Source organism: Perissodus microlepis, chromosome 9 (genome assembly GCF_051167445.1).
Source record: "Perissodus microlepis isolate ML-2025 ecotype Zambia chromosome 9, ASM5116744v1, whole genome shotgun sequence".
Taxonomy (NCBI): Eukaryota; Metazoa; Chordata; class Actinopteri; order Cichliformes; family Cichlidae; genus Perissodus; species Perissodus microlepis.
Window position 1 is genome coordinate 16,944,031 of NC_140469.1, and position 23,365 is coordinate 16,967,395.

The following is a 23,365-nucleotide window of genomic DNA, read 5'->3' on the forward strand; positions in this document are numbered from 1 at the left end:
CACCGGGGTGGAGTGTCTGGTGAAATATGCTCTGCCATACTGGAAAATGTTGATGAATTATGCAGCTCCCATCTATGCATTATTTATAGCCTGGCCAGCTTTTTAAACTGTGAAATTTTGGCACGAGGCCAGATCAGATTGGATTCAACACAAACCCACAACAAATTAACACTGTGTATTAAGATATTATGAAGCTTATGATAAGTAATATGCTTTGTTTTCCCATCTGAGGCCCTTTGCAAATGCTGAAACATCACATTTTGCCTGCTAGCTGTGCTAAATGTGTTTGGCTTAATCGCCTTCTCATGACACATGTATTCTCAGCAGAGAGGTGCGTAAAAGATTATCAAGCATCGTTGCATAATGGATGCACGTTTTCCTCGGAGCGTATGATTGCTCTGAGGAAAGGAGACGTGTTTTTGTTTAAGACTCACCAACAGAATGGGTGGCTGGTAGCATCCTGCAAGCAGAGTAAGAGATCAGCGTGTTAATTGAATTGGGATCAGTCTAGTCTTACCTGTTGTGGCTGCAGGTCATCAGACCTGCGCTACCTGTGTGTCTGTCTTGGGCGCTTCACGTGTAATTGACCTGGCTGCTCTCTGAATGGGGTTTGCTGCTGAGTCATCGCTGGCCTGTTCGGTAATGAGTTACGGAGGTGGTGGCATTTCTGCTCCATCAGAGATGAGTTACTGAGGCATTAATCTCCTCAGAAATGAATTATAGCTCAAGTGGGTTCCTGAAAAAGCCATTATTGATCTCCTTGGAAAGGAGGGGTTTTAAAAAGTGAAGTGGAAGGATGAGGTTTGTTCAATAAAAATGTCTGCCCGTATAGAAATGACCAAAAAAAGGCTGAAAACATCAGAGGTGCTCGATGCATTATAGTTGGCATGCATTGCCGTTTATTACCTTTACCTTTGAATGTTCCTTGATCACTTCCTCGCAGCTCTTTACTATCTCAGTTGACCTTGTTGCAGTTTGCACTGTGGAGAGCTGAGCTGTGATTGGGACTTAAATCTCCGTGTGGTCCAGAGGTAATAGCTAATGGAGATATAGAGATAAGAGGCTGTTCATTTTCTGTAGGCTTGGTTAGACTTTGACCCTTCCTCTGTGTCATGTGCGGACACGTCGCGGGCTTGTGTGGAGCGGTTGGAGTGCACAAACTCTTGAAATGTCGAGCAGTTTTGAGGTAAAAAGCAGAAAACACAAAAAACTCACAAATATAATACCACGGAAATACGTTGGGTTCACATAACTCCCTGGTAAACTATTAAATAGGTGTAGCCGTTTCCTGTAAGCACACGTAACCTGATGTCTCTTTCAGTGGAAAAAGTCTGATGGGCCAACAGATTTGATCGAGTAAGCCTGGCTCGCTTACTTCTGGGTAATTTTACAGTTTATTGGCTACTTTAGAGCCGCAAGCTTGAGTGGAATATAATAGTATTAAACTGTTTGGTTATTGATGAGGGGAGAAGATGACTCGTCTATTGTTGGGGTTCGGTAGTGCTGCAGAAATAGAGTTTCAGGACTGTGGAAATTCAATCTTGCAATTAGCCTGCTGTTGTTTTCACTTACAGATTCACTGACGGAGAGTACACAGATCCCAACAAACTCAGAGCATTGTGATGCATATGATTTCATTATGCGTTATATTTGCAACAGCTTTTAGGGAATAGTATTACAATGACACAGTGCGTACATTTGGCCTATTATACATTGCAATTTTGGACATGCAGAAACACAAACGACTATATAATCTATACAACCTGCAAGAAGTGACTGTTGCTGCTGTTGCAGAGGCATCACAGTGGAGGGAAGCAACACGAAGTGATCTGATGGATAGCTCCAGCTTCACGGATGTTATTTGACCCATCTGGTAAAGTGCCACTAGACCTTAAGGCGATATCAGGCTTCTGGCCCTTTAAAGACGAAACCCCGGCTTTGCCCCTCCGCAGCACTGAAGGAGCTCCATATGGCTTCCTCTCCTTGTCTGAGCGGGTAACAGCGAGCGGCTCGATACCACGCCGGAGGGAGGAGATCGTCCAAAAAAGAGACGGATAAAGGCTTCAAGAAGCGGCAGGTGGCCAGATGACACGGCGGCGGAGCTTCTCGGGACAGTATCTTTCAGCACCGGGGCTGGGAGTTTCCTGCTCAGCGGAGCCGAAGGAGGGCAGAGGGAGGACGGGCGTGCTGCTGCATCTGTCCTCGCCCAGGTTCGCCGTTGTTCCAGCTGAGTAAACTGTGGCGTCCCGACCTGTTTGCGTGTCCGTCACTCCCCTAACGGCTCCACAGAACCGCACTTGCTCCGCGTTAATGCGCACGCTTGATGATGAAAAACTGCTCGGCTCCCGGAGCTCATGCGGGGGTGAATGAGCGGAGATCACGACGCTTTAAAACGGTTGGAGACGACAAAGCCGGGAGGGCGGGCGGGGAAGCAGCGAGTCTGCAGGAGGAAAAGCGTGGTGCATCCTACTCTGCCACTTTTTCCCCCCTTTTTTTTTTTTTTTGGATAATTTGTGCTTAATGATGGTCGCGATGCGCGAGGAGGTTTCTCAGTTTTACATTTGAGCAAGTTGAAGTGCTGATTTAAAAAAAACAACAACAACAAAAAACCAAACCGACTCGGTGTGTTTGTTAGCCATTGTGCATCCCTCAGCACATCCATTATACGCGGGGGGTCCCGTGGGCGTCGGGAAACGCGCGTGTGTGCATTGACGGTACCTGAAAGACAAGAGGGGGTGTTTATAACGGGAAACGTCATTGAATCAACCCCGCCGGCTTCAGCATACATCAGCATACAGTAGCCTCTAGTACTAATTAGTCGCCCTCGCTTTTGAACCTAAACCACGTCTCCAGTCTCTGTCTCTCTCGCTCGCTCTCTCTCTCCCCTTCCCTCCCTATCTCTCTTTCTCTCTCTCTCTCTGCCTCTCATTCTCTCTCGCACTCACTCAGCCTCGCCTCTCTCCCATCAATCCAACGGTGCAGGACCTGCTTGCTCGTCCGCCGGTTACCGCAAGGCAGATGATGAGATGTCCGGGACCACTTCCCATGCGGATCCCGTAGACGCCTCGGCGCGGACGGTGCTTCTCAACCGGCCTCAGAATACCAAGTTCTGCGACAACCATGTCAGGTAGGCGTCACTCCCAAGCTTTTAACTTTTGCTACAAAGCATGCCTTGCGTGCCCTGTGGTTTTACGCACTGCTTTTTTATATAGAGGAATAGAGGACTGTCCTTCCTGATGAGCTGTCAGCAGAGAGAGAGAGAGAGGCGGGAGGATTTTACCCAAAATAATTGAAAACTTTTTTTTTGTTGCTGTAAAAAAAAAAAGCACTTCAAACCGTTGCACACCTCAAAAGTCGGTCAGACTGACTTTTGTGCAGATTTTTAATTGTTTGTTTGCACTCATCTTATTATTGCTGACCCATCTTTAGAACGCCTACACTTTTTTTGTGCATGTACCATTTCAAGTCAAAGCACACGACCAGAGTGTAGATATCTGGTGTCGTACTAAAGAACACCATTTGCTCACAGGGGCTTTAGACCAACATTGTCAGGGTGAAGTACCCTCTCTTCTTCTGCAGAGTAGTCTTTGGACGAGTGAGACTTAGTTTATTGTCCTCTTGTAATAGCTCTCTTTGTTTTAGTTTTGATGAAATCACACTGAATGTTTTACTTTTTTAGAATACTATTAGGGGTGGACGTCTATTGACAAGCCAGTTTAATAACTCACCTATTAAAAAGCTTGTTTGTATCTCTGCAGCAGTCTAAAGGCTCAACATATGTCCACTGCCTAAAGGACGCAGGAGGATCTCAGTGGAAAAAGATTTAATCAGTATACGTCCTCATGAATAATTTTGGATGTTAATCAAAATAAAGTTACGTGTTAGAAAGAAAATTTAGAAGAAGGTTTCTTTTTCTGTTCCACTGTTGTCACAGTGTCTACTGTGCTTGTGCTGATTGGATTTCACTGAGGATCAAAGCTGTCCACTCTTATCTCTCATGACTCAGTCAAAGATCGTAGCCGTGGGGACTACAAAAGATTCACCTAGTGTTTTGGTGGTCCCCGGTGCTTCTGCAGCCAACATATGTAATAATCTGTCGTAAGTAAGGTTCACGGCCGAGCCAAACAGCATGTGCTGCGACAAAGAGTCTCTTTTATCAATCTCTTATTGTCCCAGCTGTCATTAGAATACTTTACTGGCTCAGCTGTAGTAATAAAGTCTGATTCAGGCAGAGGTCGGTGCCATGAGGAGACCAGGGTTTGCGGTCTGTGAGCGAAAGGCTCGACGCCGCGCAGCGAGCATTTAGTGGGCTTGCCGTCATTGTCGGGAGAGTCAGTTCCACTTTTAAAAAGAGCCTAATTCAGCTCTACAAAGAAGATTAAGGTGGTTGCTCCCTTGCTCCTCTGATTGGATCATGCATGGCGTGTTGCCCCCACTGCATGGTGATTGGAGAGGCGGGAGCACTCTGGCTCCAGAGGCATGGCCTTTGATGTCTCCGTGTTCCTGTAAATCTTCAGTTTGTGTTTTAAAAGTTCAATAGCACTATTGATTTTTTTTTACGGGGGCGGAGATTAAAGCCTTGTAGCTTTTATCTGTATACTCAACTCACCCCTTCTCCAATTTCCCAGATCCATCGCTTCCTTTTTTTAAATGTACGTGTTGTTGTTTTCATAGCGCATTGCCATTAAGCACAAAGTAACATGTTAATAACTCACGTTCTTCCCATTATATCAATGACTCTTCTCCGACCTCGGCCCAGTTCTTAATGCATGAAGAACTCAGTCTGTTTTTTATAAAAACATGTCAAAGCCACACAACTGCAGGAGAGCATCACCCCTGCAGCTGACAGCTGTTAACCCCACCAGCAAGTTGAACATTTATGCTATAAAAAAATAACACCAGCAGAAGTTTTGGGTTGTTTTCTCTCCTTTTTTTTTCTTTTTTCTTTTGCTAAAGCACTGGAAGCCGGGGTCTTGCTCTTTGTGGCATCTGGTATCACTTGTCTGTGGTTAGATTGAGGCTACCTTATCTGCTCGATCATCGGTGTAGCTTCATTGACTCTGACGTAACCAGAGCATCTGGGTTAGACTCAAGTTCTGAATATGTCACACAAATAGGTTTTCATATTATAAAATCAAAGTTGTTTTAGCGCAGGTTCAGAAACAGTCACGTACACTGGGCATGTGAGTCACAGTGAAAACAGAAAGCAGACAGTTGGTTGCTTGTACACAAAACTGCAGGAGAAGAACTAGAGTGCCAACAAGACTTCTTTACTTGGATCGACCAACAGGTGGTACTCTTACTGAAAGTATCAAACGAGTATATGGTTGTCATGGCAGCAGGGGAAAAAAAGTAATTGCAAAGCAAGTATGGCGACATTTTTAAGAGAGGTACTGGGGGGCGTTATCCATCGCCAAAGGATCGTAGGGCAGTGGAAAAAGGAGTACCCACATGAAAATGATCACATGTGGGCTTAGCTAGATGTGTTTTGACTTAATTATGGCGATGGATAGAATCCAATTAAAAAGCGACTGTAGGTGTTTGCATCCAAAAAGTCTCCATTTCTGTCCAAACTAAGACGCAGTTTTAATTTTGTTTAAGTTAAAACTGGATAAACTGGATTTCCAAATGTCTCTACTACCCTTTTGGGTGTTTTAGAAGTTGCAAAACACTACAAAAGTTACGCAAAAATGCATTAGTGTGGCTGTACCCGGAGGACAGTGTGTAACAGTGTGACTGAAAAGCATCTGTTGGGCTTCTGTCTTTTTAGTTTTTTGGTGTGTGTGTGTAACATCCCGGCCTTTATCGTTCTGTGTCTGAGTGTAAGGCAGATGGCGAAAGCAGTTTTGGGTTCATCTCCAAGGAGATTCTGAACTGTGATAGAGGAGTGTGTTTTGCCATTTGCTGCATGCAATCTATGCCCTCACGCACGCTAATGCACACTGTCCATTATGCAGTCGGAAGCAGAGGCTCTTACTGTTCACTCAGGCTGCACGGGGGGAAAAAAGAAAACAAAACGAAAACAAGGCAGGCCTTGACTTGAAGGTTGACTTCTTATTTTTAGCTCATCTGAAAGCTCTTACTGTAGCTCGTGGCTATAACAACGCTAATCGATACAGCTGTCTGATCAATACAGATGACTGACAAAAAGGTTGCCAAGGCTTCTTTGCGCTGTTTTGGGGTATTTTGGGGTCTAAATTTAGTGTTGGATTAAACGTCTTGGCCTATTTCTAGAGGGGGTTGTGTGTTTTCAGGATGTAATGGCTCTGTTTTGCACTCTCTGAGCACAATTTAGTGTTTGTAAGAGATTTTCAAGTGCTGCAATATTAAAACCCAAATGGACTTCTTTGTTATTCAGCCTTTAAGGTAATGCTACTCAAGCATTCCCTGAGTGAGGAAAAAAAAATCATTAGCTCACAATTTATGCATGAAGTCCCAGCTTCGCTAAAGCTTTACCTGACTTTTCCGGCATCTCTTTGAACGTAAACAACTTTCTCTTTTTGTCTTTCTTTTGTTCTCACTGTCTTCTTCTACAGCACCACAAAGTATGGGATTCTCACCTTTCTGCCGCGCTTTCTGTACGAGCAGATCCGACGTGCTGCCAATGCCTTCTTCCTGTTCATCGCACTCATGCAGGTAAACCCCAGCAGCTGCCAGCGCTGTTTGCTCAGCGAACTGTTTGTTTGATTTCTGCACTCAGCCCAGCCTTTAGATGCTCCGTCCTGCAAAGCCTATTTCATCCCATGTCAGATTGTGCAAAAGTCCACCTTTAAGGGAAATGCGGTGTTATGAAATGGCATTTCTTCTCTTTGCGATCAGCTCTGTCAGCATCAATTTCTCTCTTTCTCCCTCATTAGCAAATCCCTGATGTGTCACCGACCGGTCGCTACACCACGCTCGTCCCGCTTATCTTCATTCTCACAGTGGCCGGGATCAAAGAGATCATAGAGGACTATGTGAGTATCACCGTAGCGTGGGTAGAAGCCAGCTTTTAACTCATAACATAACTCATTAACTTCATAAACTGGAAAAGTGATGCGTTGTGGGGCTAACTTAATCGTCGTTCATCTCGCCACAGAAAAGGCATAAAGCAGACAACACGGTCAACAAGAAGAAGACAACAGGTATCACGCGTGTGCTTGTTAATGTGCTTCCTGTTTTTCATGAGAGTGCTCGTGTGTGCGTGTATTTGCGTGGGCTTTGTTTTCCTTTCATGTCAGGGTGAATGGCTGTTGTCTATCAGTCATTATAGCGCAGGCCGCCGTGCCCCAGACAAATGTTTAGTGGCTATGAATACTGCATGAGAGCTGCTCTATAGGCTGACTGATGGCTGTGTTGTCCTTGTCTCTCAGTGCTGCGGAGCGGAGCCTGGCAGACATTTATCTGGAAACAGGTATCGTCACATTTTTCGACTCTCGTGCTCTGACTTATCTCTTTTGCTGTTTCACAACACCGATTAGCCTGTTTCATTGCCACGAGCGACGTCAAATAACGTTGAAAGAAGTATGAGAAACTCTCTTGCTGTACTGAATGTATTTTAGGTAAATTGTAGAAAAGCATGCAAAAGAAACAAAAAGTGAACACTTCGGAATGAAATACTTCAAAGCAAGAGCAGTAACCCTCATGAGATGATAAAAAATAACAGTTAGTACATCTGATTATGTCCGTTAGAGCTAAGAGATGGCTTTTAATGTGGACTTATTCCACCGTTTCCCACACCTATTCTTTATTTGTTCAATAGACTGTCCTATGAGTACTTCGGATCCTTGACAGGCAAAACATGCTTGTCCAATTAGTAGTCATGTTTCATGATCAGATAACAAGCGCATCTAATTGTTCTTCAGGGGATTAATTTGTCCAGTATTTCAAACAGGCACATCTTTTTTGTTGAATAGTTGCGTTTTCTCTGGTGGTTTGCAGTTCATTGAACCGAGTGAGTGTATAACCTGCTCACACAAAGCTTTTTCCTTCCAGTCTTTTTTGTCATTTCTGCAGGGTTGTGAATGTTCTTAGCGGACATGCCCATTAACTGAGTCCAGCTGTGCACAGTCTTTCTCCAGCAGGTCAAGTCAAATCAAATTTGAGCCCTCATTATGCGGATGACAGACGTCTACAGCAGAAATTAAGCCCCATTGTTTCACAGTGACACGACAGGTGCAGGAATTTGATTCAGTCGCCCTTCAAGCCCCTAAATAACTTTTCAGCAATTTTGGGTTCGCTAGATCATAAAATCTGTTTTTGGAAGAGTTTTTGCTTTTCTTTCTATTAATGAAAGTCCGAGGGATTCTTTAAAAAAGTCGCCCTTGCCCTTCATACGTGATTACAATAAGATGCAGGGTCAGTACAGTAGTTTTTTTTTGATTGTGTAGGAATTGGCAGTGTCACAGTTTACATCCTACCCAAGATTGTCACATTTCTTGAAGCGAAGTTTACCTCCCCCCTTCCTGTGTACTTGGAAAACAAGTTTCCGGCCGCTGATCCGAGGGGAACCGACAGCCTGAAACACTTGTGTAGTTTCTGCAGTGCCTGATGTAGCAAACTGGCAGTGTTTTAGCATGACTGTCTACAGTTATAAAGTCAGCTCCACATGCTTTGCTCTGACCTTGGTTCTCTGAAGTTATCATGCATTCCTTTTTTTAGAATTGGGTCATTTGGGGAAACTTCTCAGCTACACGAGGACTTACTTTAGGAATTGTAATGTGTATATACTTTTAAATCAGCTGCAGAATTTCCTGCAACACTTCACAAGACAAAAGTGTTCCTTCTCTTTTCTTCTTTCTTGCTCATGAATCGCATAAAACTTCAAACTCGTCTTTTTTATTTGGCTGCATCCTCTGCTGGTCACATATTATTAACCTGCCCATTGTTTCCTCTCTGTCTTCATCTCTTACCCCTCCTGTTCTCTGTTACCCTCTGCCTCAATGCCCCTCTTCTTCCCTGCCTCATGCTGTTGCACTGCTGCATCCTGGCCACAAGGTGGCAGTAGGAGATATAGTGAAGGTGACTAATGGCCAGCACCTCCCAGCTGACATGGTTATAGTGTCCTCCAGGTCAGAGTCCTGTGTTTCTCTGTCTGTGTGAGCATGCTGCATGTACCTCATTAATATATTCTAAACATCTGTTAAGCTGCTTTTAAGGGCTGCTGCTAATGTTTATTTTTATTTGTGGTTCATTTATTATTTTTGTTAAATGGATAAAAATAATAATCAGTCATTTTTATCTTAATTACTTCCTAAATATTTAGCTTATTATTTATCAACTTTAAATTTAAAATATTATAATTATTAACAGATCTTTGCAGGCAATGTTTAATGTTCAGAAATAACAGTTTATGGTTTTCTGTACATTGTTGTTGTTGTTGTTGTTGTTTTTTGTTTATCTTTATAGTGTTTTTAATCCAAACCTGCCTTCTTCTCTGCAGTGAACCACAGGCCATGTGTTACATTGAGACCTCTAACCTGGACGGAGAAACCAACCTGAAGATCAGACAGGTGGGTTGTCTGTCTGTCGTTTGTACGTCTCGTGGATGTGACGTCTCTTCAAATGTCCCTCATTTTGCCCCAAAGGATGACTTGAAAATCGACCGATTACATTTTCAAAGGCAAAAACAAAGCAAATTTGTAATTTTTTTTAAAGAATTTTGTACAAAGTTCAGTAGTGCAGTTGCTTTTTCATACTTTGTCTGGTTAAACCGTTGCCTCAGTAAGCGCTCCTTGACTTTACTTGTCATGCCTTTGCTTTCCAGGGTCTTCCACTCACGGCTGGGTTTCAGACCCTGGAGGATTTGATGGCCCTGTCTGGTCGTCTGGAGTGCGAAGGCCCCAACAGACACCTGTATGACTTCACTGGCACTCTACGGCTGGAAAACCAGAAGTGAGAGACACACTTTTTTCCCTCGTCACTTAGGTTTGAGCTCTAGCAAATGCTCTGTCAGAATTAGGTGCTAAAATCTGTTTTGTTTTAAACTTGCACAGCACTGGTTCCTCACAGAAGACATGCAGTGATTCGCTTTTTTTGTGGATTAAAAAAACAATTAGGAAGTAAAAATTGAGAAGCAACTTAAAAGTAGAAAAATTAATTGCATAAACTGCAGAAATCTACATTTATTTACCTGATTTGGGGCTTAAAAACCTCTCTTTCATTCAGTCCAGTCCCTCTGGGTCCAGACCAGGTGCTGCTGCGTGGCGCCCAGCTCAGGAACACGCAGTGGGTTGTGGGAATTGTTGTCTACACTGGCCACGACTCCAAACTGATGCAGGTAAATCCTCTGCCGTGTTCTAAGTCAGTAAACTGTGAATAAGCATGAAAAATCCAGCATTTGAAGCCAAATTTCAAACTGTTTATTAATTAGGATCTCTTCGTCATCCTTGCCTGGGCGAGTTTAGAGCTTTCAGTTAACCGTGACACATTCTTAACCGGGACTGCATCCAGACATTGAGTTACTAATCCTCAGCTACAGTCTTTGGATTGCTCGTGCATTCTCCTGCTAAAAATGGATGAAAATCAGTCGTCTGAATTATGCATTTCTGTTACTGTTTGCGCACAATAATTAATTGAGTAAAATGTAGCTCCTAACAAAAGCCTTTCCAACTCCTAGAACTCCACCAAGGCGCCACTGAAGCGCTCTAATGTGGAGCGGGTGACCAACATGCAGATCCTGGTTCTGTTTGGCATCCTGCTGGTCATGGCACTGGTCAGCTCTGTGGGCGCAGCCATCTGGAACAGAGAACACACAGACGAAGCCTGCTGGTACCTGTCCCGGGCCGGTGAGACCATAACGCGTCAAGATTGCTTAAGTCTCATTATATTAATTGCACGTTTGGGTAAATCTCGGTTATTACATGAAGGAATTTTGTCTGCGACTTCAGGCGACATCTCCCTGAACTTTGCATATAACCTACTGACGTTCATCATCCTGTACAATAACCTGATCCCCATCAGCCTGCTGGTCACTCTGGAGGTGGTGAAGTTCACACAGGCTCTCTTTATTAACTGGGTATGACCCGTGCATCATTTTTAATGCGTGCTTATAAACTACAACTGGTCGATTACACACTTACTTCGAGTGTTTTTTTGCTCTTGTCCTCAGGATGTGGAGATGTACTACTCAGAAACGGACACGCCAGCCATGGCGCGAACGTCTAATCTTAATGAGGAACTGGGCCAGGTCGGTTCCTCGCCCTCTTCGTAATGAGCTGCTCTAAAACATCCTGCTTTTGTTCTCGTTACTCACCGTCTGTCTTTTTCTAGGTCAAGTATCTGTTTTCCGACAAGACCGGAACTCTGACCTGTAACATCATGCACTTTAAGAAGTGTACCATAGCCGGGATAACGTATGGGTCAGTTATCGCATCTGTAAATAAATTCTCACCTCTTTTTCTCTCAGATCGTCTTACTGATATTTCCTTATCGGCCTGTGTTAGATGAACTTAATTAGCATTAGCTGCTGCTCAGTTGATTAATCTCGTGCATGCTTAATTAGATGAACTAATCAAATTCATCAACTGATTTCAAACTAATTCCTTTTGCATTTCCACCGCGTTCATTACTGCAGCCACTTCCCTGATCTTGACTGTGAGCGTTCAATGGACGACTTCAGGTTAGTGACCACCTCCCCCTCAACATCAGCCTTTCCCTTTTTAGTGGTTTTTTCCTCATTTTGTGTGTTGCACTCTTTCCTAAATGTTTACCTGCTTTTATCAGAAAATTATGTCTTGTAGCCTGCAAAGACCCCCCCCCCAACACACACACACACACACACACACACACACAAAATAAATAAAATACATTTGGATTCTTTTTTTTTGTCTTTTAGTAATCTGCCATCCAGCAGCCACAACTCCACAGAGTTTGACGACCCAACTCTGATTCAGAACATCGAGAAGGACCATGTGAGGCTTTTCTCTTTCTTTCTTTGAAGCCAGCTGTCTTGGAGGCTGTTGCTAATAACCACGTTCACTCTGTTTGCTCGCGGGCGTTCAGCCTACATCACCTCAGATCTGCGAGTTCTTGACGATGATGGCGGTGTGCCACACGGTGGTTCCAGAGAGGGAGGACGACCAGATCATCTACCAGGCCTCGTCCCCTGACGAAGGAGCACTGGTCAAAGGAGCCAAAGGGCTGGGCTTTGTCTTCACTGCCAGGACCCCCGATTCAGTCATCATTGAAGCTGTAAGTGTGTAACCGCACACGTCTCTGGAGTCGCGGCTACTTTTTGGACAGGAGCTGACATTTTTTTTGTGGGTTTCAGATGGGGGAAGAGAAGAGCTATGAGCTACTGAATGTGCTGGAGTTTTCCAGGTAAGCTTGAAGTTGATGTTTTTCTTAACCAGTGATAAAATGCTGATATGAGACTGCTTTGGGTTGAGACTAAACGAAATTGTCTTTACAGTAACCGTAAACGGATGTCTGTGGTGGTCAGGACACCCAATGGGAAGCTCCGGCTGTACTGCAAAGGAGCGGTACGTTTATCCCATTATCAGTAAATTCAGATGTTAATGAATGTAAGATAATGGTTTTAATTTAATGGTCAATTCCTTTTTTTGTAGGATAATGTTATTTTTGAACGTCTGACCGAAGCGTCTCAGTACAAAGACTTAACAATTGCTCATTTGGAACAGTTTGCTACTGAAGGTAAGAAGGTAGATTTTGTAGTTTTTGATTTTTAAGGCTTTTCCTCTGTAAGTCAGACTTAAGTCACAAATTTGTTGGCATTTGGTGGATGTCTTGCAGCTAACAGCATTATCCTCCTTACATCCACTCAGGCTTGAGGACACTGTGCTTTGCGTACGTGGACCTGGAGGAAGAAGCGTATCAGGAGTGGTTAAAGGAATATAATCGTGTCAGCACCATAATCAAAGACCGCGCACAGAAGCTTGAGGAGTGTTATGAGCTGCTGGAAAAGGTAAACACAACATCTCTTTGTCTAAAATGATGTGTGTTGGTGACCTCCTATTGGTTCGTTCAAACTACCTGCACCTATTTTTGTGGTCAGAAGTTTACATCCAGTCGTCATTGGCGTGAACTGTTTTTCTTTTTGAGGGTGGAATAAATGTGCAGCGTACAACTTTCATGAACGTAAAATACAAGAATACAACAACAACTGTACCAACCTGATTGTAGATAGAGATGCAGGTTTTAATCAAACAAAATTAAATGAAATCTATACATAATATGTGTGTGTGTGTGTGTGTGTGTGTGTGTGTGTGTGTGTGTGTGTATACACACGATCTTTGTCCCAGTCCAGCCCTGCCAGTAATACTTGGTTAAATGTCTCAGCTAATTGCACTTTGACCAGATGCTTTTGGTAGCCATCATAAGCTTCTTCACCTTCTGGCTGAATATTGGACCATCATCTTGGCAGAACTGGTAGGGTTAAAGTTGTGGCATTAAATACATTGTACATTGTAATTATGTACAATTGTCTGAACTGATGATCTTGGAATCCTCAGTTGATTAGAAATGGCTCCCAAAGATCTTCCAAGTTTATGTAAATGTACAGGTTCCTTGGATTTTCCCATTGTTTTGAGTATTGAAAATACCAGTTGCAGTCAGTCATGATCACTAATGAGAAGTTAATGGGCCTTGGTCTCGTCAAGTTAAAAGACAGTCTACTTCTGACCCTGTGTGGATCTGAGAAAATCCAAAATGAATTCAAGGTTATACACCCAGTTATTGTTTTTTAGTCATTAAAGATGTCTGGTGTACAGTCATTCCACCCTGGAAAAACAACAGTTCAAAGAAGTCATTAAAAGCCCCGGATTATCACGACATTCAAGCCCAAGATGAGTGTGTAAACTTCAGAGCACAGCTGTCTCTCAGTTATTCACCCAGCTGCATTTTCCAAGGTATTTTTGTGTCTGGTTGGTAAGCATGGTTGTAGTTATCCTCTCCACAAATATGCTACACGTAAAACTGGAGACTGATGAGCAATCCCCCACCCCCCACCCCACCCGCCCAGAGCCTACAGATGGATGTTGGCGTGGTGGAGTGGTCAAAACAGCAGGCAGCAATGCAGGGCAGCAGCAGTGGTGCTGACATGTCAGAGGGAGAGATGACACATTTTGCAGCTTAAATAGACTGCTAATTTTGGAGGGCATGTTTGGGATATGACGTGAGGAGAGTGAGGCACGCTAGTCCGTATGACACAGTGCAGCTCGTCTGAACAAACTCTGAGGCTTTGATCCTTTTAGTTGCACCGTGGCTGAAAGATTGTAAGCAAAATATTTGGAAAAGGCTGAAAAAGTGAGGTAAGCTAACAATAAACTGAATAAAAATACAGTCAGATTGGGGAGACATCGAAGTATTGATCTGATAAATGCACAGTGTGATTCACTCATGCAGAGAACGAAATGCTGCTTGGTGGCCAGCAGGTGGCAGAGTGGCTCCATTTAGGGCCACGCTTGGGACTGGAGATGGTGCCATTTCTTTAGGTATTCATTATGGGTTTTTTTTTTTTTAAATTAAGGCATTTAAAAAATAATCATGATTTAAATGCTAGTCTGTGCTCACAGGTAGAACATAGTGAAAGTGAATTGCTGTTTTGGTTTTAAAAAAAAAAAGGATAAATAAGAGGATATGGGGATTAACAGTAGAGCAGTGAATTGTTTGGTGGGGAAATCAAGGTTTTAGAGGAGAGAGGCAAGGTGAGAAAAGTAAGTGAAGAAATTAAAAGAAAGAAAGACAGAGGAAGCAAGAGGAGGGGGTTAGGTTTGACTGGAAGACCGCAAGGGTAATTACCTTCACCAGCATGCCAAAAGCCCCATAAAACTGGAGTCAACAACACATTAGTGTTAACTTGTGTGTCTGTGCATGTGTTTGTGTATGTCCGAGTGTGTCTAATGAGGGTACACGTGCATATAAATGCTGAACAAATTAAAGCGGGGGGAGGGTTACGTCTTGGCATGGAGAAACAAAGTTGGTACAGGAATCTAAAGTGAGCTGAACCGAATCCGCTGGCATCGCTCTCGCCCTCAAATTAGACGTGGATGATGCCGTCTGGGGGAAAAGAGCCCTCACATACACTCTGGTGATGTCTATTTCTGGCCTAAATATGATTGTTTTTAAAACCTCGTTAAGTATTCTGTACTATGTTTTGTTCCCTCTCTTGTAGTCTAACTTTATTTCTTTTTAACAGAATATGTCTGCATCTCTTTCACGCTCCTCTGCTCCTCCAACAGAACTTAATGCTGTTGGGTGCCACAGCCATCGAGGACCGTCTCCAGGCTGGCGTGCCAGAAACAATTGCCACTCTGATGAGGGCTGATATCAAGATCTGGGTCCTCACTGGAGACAAGCAGGAGACTGCCATCAATATAGGTGAGAGATGCTTAAATAACAATGTGAGGGTAAAATGTTGCTTTTAGCAAGTAAACTTGCTGCTGCAGTTTCATGTGCAGCAGCGTAGCAAACTGAATGTATTGTGGAGTTAATGAAATCATGGCTGGAAGAATAGCAGGCATTATGCGGGCTGTGAGATGCCTGAGATGCCTCCATTCTCTAAATGGAAAGTGCCTGCGACCAGTGTAGCCACCGTCTGGGGGACTGCGGTGACATGAGTGGGTTTAGTGTCTTGGCAGTCGCGGAGGAAGTTGGTGGCAGACGTCCAAAAAACCAATGACGGGAAGAGGAAAATGTGAGCTGACACTTGTCGCTCCAAGTTTAAAAGCTGGGGCATCCTCAGATCATCTTGTCAAAGTGTGTATGAGCGTTGATTTCCTGATTTACTGCAGGGAAATAAGGCTGGTCACAGGCTGGTGAAGGAACTCATATTGGTGTGTGTGTGTGTGAGCCAGGACTGTGTCGAGTTTTTCACCTGTGTTTTGGGTTTGAGAAAACTTAATCTCTTTTCCACCCCACCCCTCCTCCTCCTCTACCCTCCACTTATCTGTTTCTGTTTCTCAGGTTACTCCTGTCGCCTGGTGACACACGGCATGTCCCTCATCATCGTCAACGAGGACTCGCTGGACGTGAGTAGGCAGGCCTCTTCCTCCTCCTTCGTGCCTCTGGATACTTTGTACAGCGTTGAGACTTTTTGTTGACTTTTAGGAGATAGTGGGCTGTGTGGTGGGGGTCTTAAGAAGGTTACCGTGGGAACAAGGGTGTGGTCTGCAGCCAAGATCGGTGGGTGGGACTCTTTGTGTGTTCACAGGTGCAGGTAATTAAAGTCTCTGGTGTCCTCTTTGGAGAAAGGGATGAAAAGAGACGAACACTGCGCTATCGCTTCTTTGCCCCTCGGTCTCTTCCATAAGCATTCACATACAGCGCTTTCAGTGCTCTTACAGTGGTCTCTCCTCATCATTTCCTATTTCAAGCTAAATCCCAGAAGAATGAACAAAGTTGATGTGTTCAGTCACTTTGTGATCCTGTTGCTATTTTGAGATCTGAGACATTCCTTTACTCTCGATTAGATTTTCTAACCCCAGTTACGTGTTCTTTGCATTCAACCTCCTTGTGTGACTGCTTCACCTAAGTGGCTTGATTGCTGTCATGTGTCCCTGTCTTTCAGACAGTCTCCCTGAGTCCCACGTGTGCACTCGCACAAATATAATCACCATTACTCGGATTGTTTTTATGGAAGACACGGGAGATTATGACTCGTAAATTTCAAGTTTAAGCACTCTGTGTGTGCCCTTGTATTAGTTTATTTGTTTATATGTGTGTAGTGTGTGGTAAACATTCATAAAGAGATCTCTTTGTTTACATTCATAATTTTCTAGCCTCATATAAGTCAGTGTGCAGATGGTGTGTTTCCTGGACTGTGAGTTTGTAGAGTAATTGGATTTGTCTCCCGCATGATCCCTCCATAATATGGTTTACTGGTCTGAATGGATTTTATTGTTGGTGACGATTATGAATTTAAGTGTAAAGCTGTGCACTTTTAATTGTTTTGGATTCTTGCATTATGCTGAATTGTAAAGGTCTGACTGGTAAACTTTACTCTGTCAAAATTAGCAAAGTGATGTCTGAAAGCTCTTAGATTTGGGGAACTGCTGGTCAGATAACATGCAGGCCACTTAGATGCTAAATCAATTGAATTTGATGGGGTAAGCATTTAACGTTAAGGTAACAAGGGTACTCTACACTGGGAATTGCCTATTAGGACACAAGGGTGAAAACTAATCTTAGCGCTGTAAGCGGATCAATCCTAAACTGGTTTGTAAAATATATTTTAGCAGACTATCTCCCACGCTGATCGTGTACAGTTTCAAGCCTGATAGGTTTGTGGTACTCCATCTCAGAGAACTGAACTTTCACTTGGACTAAATGTAATTATCAAAAGGTTTTTTAGGGCTAGGAAAATTGGAAATTAGTGCAGAGATTTCTTAAAAAACTTCTTAAAAAGTATATAAAGGAAACAACAGAGTTTGTACAGTTCTAACAAGCTTAAAGGTTAATATTTGGTATGACCACCTTAATTTTTCAACACAGTCTGAACTCTCTTAAACAGCTTTCTTGTAAATTCTTTAAGTAGTCTTCAGGAATAATTCTCCAGGCTTCTTGAAGGACATTCAAAGCTCTTCTTTAGATGTTGGCTGCCTTTCGTTCTGTTTTCTGTCAAGATGATCGCACACTGCTTTAATAATGCTGAGGTCTCTGCTCTGGGGAGGCCGATCTATGGCTACATACTGACGATGATTCAAACCAAAAAGCTTTAAATTTGGATTAATCACTCCGTAAGAACATTTTTGCATTTTAATGATCAAGGAACTGGCCTCACAGCCCATTGTTCATTCAGTGGGCTGGTTTCAGTCATTGTGCAAATGTAATGTTTATAGGATTGGGGAAACCTGTAAGTCAGCTGAGACCGATTGTCCCAATCCACCCTGCTGATGTGTCCTTGAGCAAGATTTCAAATGTTCACCAGCTCCGGGGAGGCTCTTCTGTAGTTTGTTCCAACTTTCTTGTGCAGCAGGGTCAGGACAAAAGGCAGAATCTCATAAGTCTGAGTTTAAAAAAGAAAAAAGAAAAAGATACTGTTTTGATTCAGATGGACTTGTTTGTCGGTTGAACAAACACATTTCATTCGGCTGCAGGTCAAAAATGCAACTTACACACACAGGCAGGAACAGTCACAGCTGGCTGACGTGAAACATAAATGAAGCGCCACGCGTAGTGATATAAAATATGCCTTCAAGCTTGCGGTGTTTGCAGGACGGGCGCTCTTTAAAGTGGTTGTAAATGCAACGCAGCAAAAAAAACGACACAGGATGACATCCCTTTGTCATCGCTGTTTACTCATCCCGTAAACATCTAATTAATCTTCACATGTTTGCAAGACGAGAAACATGCGAGTGCGCGCGCTGATGACAGTCGTGCCTTCTTATCGGGACAACCTCAGAGAGCTCTGGTCGTGAATGATGCAGATGAAAGCACCGCCGTCTTCGGCGACACTTCTCTGACACTTAAAATATCTCAAAAGTGCGACTTGGACATGAGTGAATGCAGAAGCTGTGCCGCTTGTTCTCATTTTTTTTTTAAAAAGTCTCACGTCTTTCACACCCTCTCTTATCCGTAGGCAGGATGATCTTTGCAGTGGATCTAGGCCAGCAGATGCGACACCCTCTCCTCTCCCCTTCTTCCCCACCGAGCCCCGTTCTCCGTTTCGTCTGCTTCGCGCTGCTGCCTCCACATCTGTCAGCGCTCTCTCTTCGCACAGGATTTGACCACACACCCTGTGTGATTTTGTAACAGCAAATATGTGTGTGTGTTTTAGACAGAGAGTCAAGAAGAGCGGCAAAATCTGTGTCCATCTTTGCGCAAACATGAGCGTGTGTTTATTGTACTTTATGTATGATATAGACAATCTGGAAGCGACCGGAGGACGAGACTTAGAAAAAAAAGAGGGGGCGAGGAGTTTGGCTTGAACCATGTGAGGGCGATGAGTGAGTGGTAACGCGATCTCCTTTTGGTCCTCCTCCTCATCAAAACAAACCCTGTGAGCAATGCCTCCTGGGTAAACGGTTTGCGAGCACTGAAGCTGTGACAAGCGCCATCTGTCACCTTAAAATCACATGCCACACACACACAGCCTGACACACATCTTTGCCCTGGCTGTTTCTGTGCAGTCATTAGAGAAGTCTCGTTCTTATTACCTCCATACATCTGACTTTGAATCCACACACAAACACACACACATACTTTGCACAGTCTACCCAAGAAGCAGTGGCACATGTTGCCCTCATCACCTTGTTAGTCCTGAACATAAATTTCATCCAGCTTTCCCACAATCCCCAGGCCCTCGTCACACTGCCCGCAGTACAACTCCTAAACAAACAACGCCTGTCTTCTGCTCATTCATCATTTTTATGCACGCGTGCAAATGCAGACACGCACATTTTGTTGTGCCTCAACTTGCATTCTCTGTCGTTCCGACATTTCTTTTAAATGTTTTTTTTTACATTTTTTAAGGTTGTAGAAGTTTTTAAACAGCAGGCGCCTTTTGTTAAAGCCCAACATGCGTTCCCGTGTGTGTGTGTGTGTGTGTGTGTGTGCTTCCAGCTCCGGCAGCAGAGGATGTGGATGTTTTCACAGATGCACAATATGATAATTAAACGGTGTATTAAATCTTACCGGTGACAGACTGTGCACTGCAAAAACGAGCACATCCTTCTCCGCCTTCTTTTCACTCAGTGGCTCTCTGTGTTTGAGTTTTCCCCTGCGTCTGCTTCACACTCCTCGCCTTCTGTCTTTCCTTCTTTCCTTGTATTTTTTTTTAAACTTCTTCTCTCTTTAGTCGCCTTTGTTTTGTATATTTTACACTCGAAGGACATTTATCATGACGGGGCGAGTGATTACGCCATCTTTGGAGTAGGTGGCCTGGAATGAATCAAAATTTCAAGCTTGCGTTCATTTATATAAAGGGAGAGACGTGCACGTTTGTTTCTGCGCGCGCTGTCTGCGGTAAAGTGTGCAATAAGGGAAGGCGACCTGCGATATCTCAAACCGCCTCTATGATCCTGCTCATTTTGCGATCCAAATATAAACCTGATAAAATTCCACGCAGAAGGGCCTGTGAGCATGGTGTGCAAAGTGTGTGCGCATGGAGTGTGTGTGTGTTTAGAGGTTAGAGAGTGTCTGGTTTCTTCCAGACCAGATGCATATGAAAAATAAACATTTAGTTTGGAATCTAAAATTCTTGCTAATGAGATCTGTCATTTTGCAAGTGGTGCAATCAAAGAATTACACTTTTTTTCCTCCAGGGTCTCCAAAGATAGAACATTTTAGCGTGAGAAAGAGAGAAACTACAACATATTGCATTATTTTGCCTCCAGGATTTTTTCTTTCCTTTGGGAAAGTGTTAGAAGATTGTTATGGATCCTTGTGAGCTGTTTTTGTGTTAAGACAATGTTTAGTCAGGAAGAAAACATTTTTATTGTAGATTTCTGTTCTGGAAACGGATACTTTTTAGCTTTAGGAGCTAGCTACTGTACCTTAGTCGCCTTTTTAAACTTCGACTCTCTGCAGGACCTGTCTGCTCATTATCTCCTGTTTTAACTGCCAGTGAAATGTTGACTAAACCTGCTGTGACAAGTCAATGTGCTGTACTAGTAACGCTTAACACCCCCACCCCACCACCTCCCATCCCTCCCACCTTCATGATCTGATACTTAATCTGGTTAAGGCAATGATAAATGTCAGATACGGTGTATAATCTGGATGTTTTTGCTTCCACTAAGTAAACTGGAACATGAATGAGAAAATGTAGACTGTCTCCAAACACATTCGATCATGTCATGTTGAGGAAATCCTCAAAAATCAAACCCACAAACCGTTCTGCAAGACGTCATTGGTTGGTGTTTTACTTTGCATTGTGCCTGTCCACCCCTGGCTCAGAATGGACCTCGTGCAGTAAGCATGATCCATATGTACAGTAAAGGCAGTGAGTCTGATAGTGATATCTGATTAGACAGAAATCTGTGCAATTTATATCTAATATAGCTACAGAACTGTGCAAACGTTTTGAGGGGTGGCTCAGGGAGAGGAAACAGTGATTTATTGAAACATGCAAACATACATGGAGACACAGTATATAAGGCAAAACTAGAGGTTGTACAATTCTAATGAGCTTGAAAGTCGATATTTGCTATGACCACCTTTATTTTCCAACGCAGCCTGAACTGTCTTTGGAAGCTTTCTCGTCATTTCTTCATGTAGACTTCAGGAATAGTTCTCCAGGTTTTTTAAAGGACCTTCAAAGCTCTGCTTTGGATTTTGGCTGCCTTTTGTTTTCTGTCAAGATGATCCAACACTGCTTCAATAATGCTGAGTTCTGGGGAGGCCGATCCATGACTGATAGTGTTTCACTGTGTTTTTTTATATCAAGGCATGGTTTAACTGCATTGGCAGTGTGTTTGGGATCATTATCATGCCTGAAAAATGAAGTTGTTGTAGATCAGATGTTTTCCAGATGAGAACCTTCACAGACACTTTTCCAGATGATATTACATGGTAGATCAAATTCTGATGGTAGTTTTCTGTGTTCATAACTTCAGTAGTTTTTAATAAGATCTCCATCCCCACTGGCTAAAATACAGTGTTCTTCGTGACCTGTAAACACACACTGTTGTACTCTCTCCTGACCTGTGAATCACCTTGTTTGTTTAAAAATGCTATTTTGTGCCTGTCAAAGTGTGTTATTTTCTTATTTTTCAGAGATTCAAAGAAAGAAATTGGAACAAATGTGTAGACAGAACACTGGTTCATCCCTTTAGTTGGGTGTCTTTTTTTATGGTTGAGTGATTCACAGGTCAGTGGTCAGTGTTAAGTGGCTTAAACAAACAAAAACGATTCCCAAGAAAATGATTAGGTTCAAGGACTGGACTGAAGGTGAGTGAAAAAGCAGCCAGTGTCCAAAGAAAAACATGGCAGGAGAGCTGTTGCTCAAGACCACTTCATAAAATTCCATCCGAGATCCTTGGAAGCAAAACATAAAGAAATGAGGGAGTGGCTCAAGATTTTTTCCACAGTGCTGTAATTAGTCACTTTTTTTCATCAGAAACAGACATTGTTGACTTTTAAAAATAAAAATAAATGACTGTTGTGCTTTTTTTAATAACAGTAATAAATTATTTTATTATAACATTAGAAGTAGCGAGAGGGGGTTTACTTCCTGTCCTCATGCAGGGTATTTCCTAAAGACCATCAAGCTGTGATGAGCTGAGGGAAACGTTTTTGTCCAGTCTCCATCTCTTTCTCACAGACTGCATGTGTACATGTGCCTACATGCAATCATATACTCTCATGCATGCATACACATCATTTTCTCCCCTAAAAACAAGATGCAAAGACACAGCCAGACACACAAACACACACACAGCCAGACACACACGAGAGCCACCTTTTAGATTCAGAACTCAGACAACCTATAATCTCCTTTAATCCTTTCATTATGCTTTTGTTTTCCTTTCCCCCTGTTTGGGGAAAAAAAAAGGTGAATGCAAACAGGAATTCCGGCATACAAAGAAAAACACACAGCCTCAGGCTGAGAAAACAAGAGCAGGGAATTTTTGGGGAGAGGAGGGACGCTTGTGTGCCGAGGGTACGCATGTGTGCATCGCTATTTGGCGAGAAGAAGAGAGGCGGCATTGTTCAGATGATTGCGTTACATGCATGTATATGTGAGTGTGTTATCTGCGTCGTCTCTAGCGCATGCTGATCAGTGGACAGAGGGGTCGTCTCTCTGTCAGTCACGGGATCCTCTGAGGTCAGACGGGTGCCAATAACCCGCTGCGAGGGCCCGAGCGGATTCTTACCGGCGCCAAATCTTCAAGTGTTTGCGCACTTTTGTGTCTAGAGTTTTTGTCTTGTGTAGCAGCTCGCCATGTATTCAGCTCTATTACTCATGTTTCCACAAACACTTCTTGTTATAGGTCATTTCATTTTACGTCATTCCTCGTTTATTACGGGAATAATCTGAATTCCACATGTAAAACTACCAAAACTGTCCCCAGGTAGAGCTAGCGAGCTGTTTGCTCCACTTGATGGATAAAACATTCAAGCTCCATCTGTTTAACGCTGGAGTGGTTTTGATTGGCTTTCCGCTTTTCCGAGTCCACCTGGCAAAATCCTGAATGTAAAACAAGTCGCCACAAAGTCAGAGCTGCGACTCTGATTTGTCTTAGCCGTCTCCGTTTGTTGGATGATTATGGATTCATTTCTCACCGGTTAATCAGCTTCTATTTGGAAGCTAAAGGCGCAGTTAACAATAGGATGTGTGTGTGTGGTGGCGAGCAGGAAGGCTTGTAGCACGTCTGCCTCTCCACATGGAATTCATTACATCCCGGTGGGATGTTTATTTTCTCTATTAATCCCTGTTCCTCTATTATCAGGAGCTCCATCAAAACTGCCCCAAACTACTGGCCTG

General features: G+C 43.3%; 1 protein-coding gene across 6 annotated transcripts in view; it reads left to right on the top strand.

The window, feature by feature from the left end:
* Positions 1 to 23,365, top strand: part of atp8a2 (ATPase phospholipid transporting 8A2) — a 48,975-nt gene that overhangs the window by 4,078 nt on the left and 21,532 nt on the right. For 2 of the 6 annotated variants that reach the window (XM_084939308.1, XM_084939313.1), the window contains 22 exons: positions 2,950 to 3,127; positions 6,537 to 6,636; positions 6,858 to 6,956; positions 7,079 to 7,124; positions 7,353 to 7,393; positions 8,977 to 9,050; positions 9,422 to 9,491; positions 9,746 to 9,873; positions 10,147 to 10,258; positions 10,598 to 10,766; positions 10,869 to 10,996; positions 11,090 to 11,167; positions 11,251 to 11,339; positions 11,555 to 11,599; positions 11,816 to 11,891; positions 11,983 to 12,171; positions 12,251 to 12,300; positions 12,392 to 12,461; positions 12,549 to 12,633; positions 12,765 to 12,904; positions 15,180 to 15,318; positions 15,904 to 15,968. In XM_084939308.1, the coding sequence (XP_084795434.1) occupies positions 2,950 to 3,127; positions 6,537 to 6,636; positions 6,858 to 6,956; positions 7,079 to 7,124; positions 7,353 to 7,393; positions 8,977 to 9,050; positions 9,422 to 9,491; positions 9,746 to 9,873; positions 10,147 to 10,258; positions 10,598 to 10,766; positions 10,869 to 10,996; positions 11,090 to 11,167; positions 11,251 to 11,339; positions 11,555 to 11,599; positions 11,816 to 11,891; positions 11,983 to 12,171; positions 12,251 to 12,300; positions 12,392 to 12,461; positions 12,549 to 12,633; positions 12,765 to 12,904; positions 15,180 to 15,318; positions 15,904 to 15,968 (2,171 nt within the window). Of the gene's footprint in view, positions 1 to 2,131; positions 2,211 to 2,949; positions 3,128 to 6,536; positions 6,637 to 6,857; positions 6,957 to 7,078; positions 7,125 to 7,352; positions 7,394 to 8,976; positions 9,051 to 9,421; positions 9,492 to 9,745; positions 9,874 to 10,146; positions 10,259 to 10,597; positions 10,767 to 10,868; positions 10,997 to 11,089; positions 11,168 to 11,250; positions 11,340 to 11,554; positions 11,600 to 11,815; positions 11,892 to 11,982; positions 12,172 to 12,250; positions 12,301 to 12,391; positions 12,462 to 12,548; positions 12,634 to 12,764; positions 12,905 to 15,179; positions 15,319 to 15,903; positions 15,969 to 23,365 lie in introns of those variants that run through there. The other 4 variants (XM_084939309.1, XM_084939314.1, XM_084939315.1 and 1 more) reach the window with 3 other exon arrangements.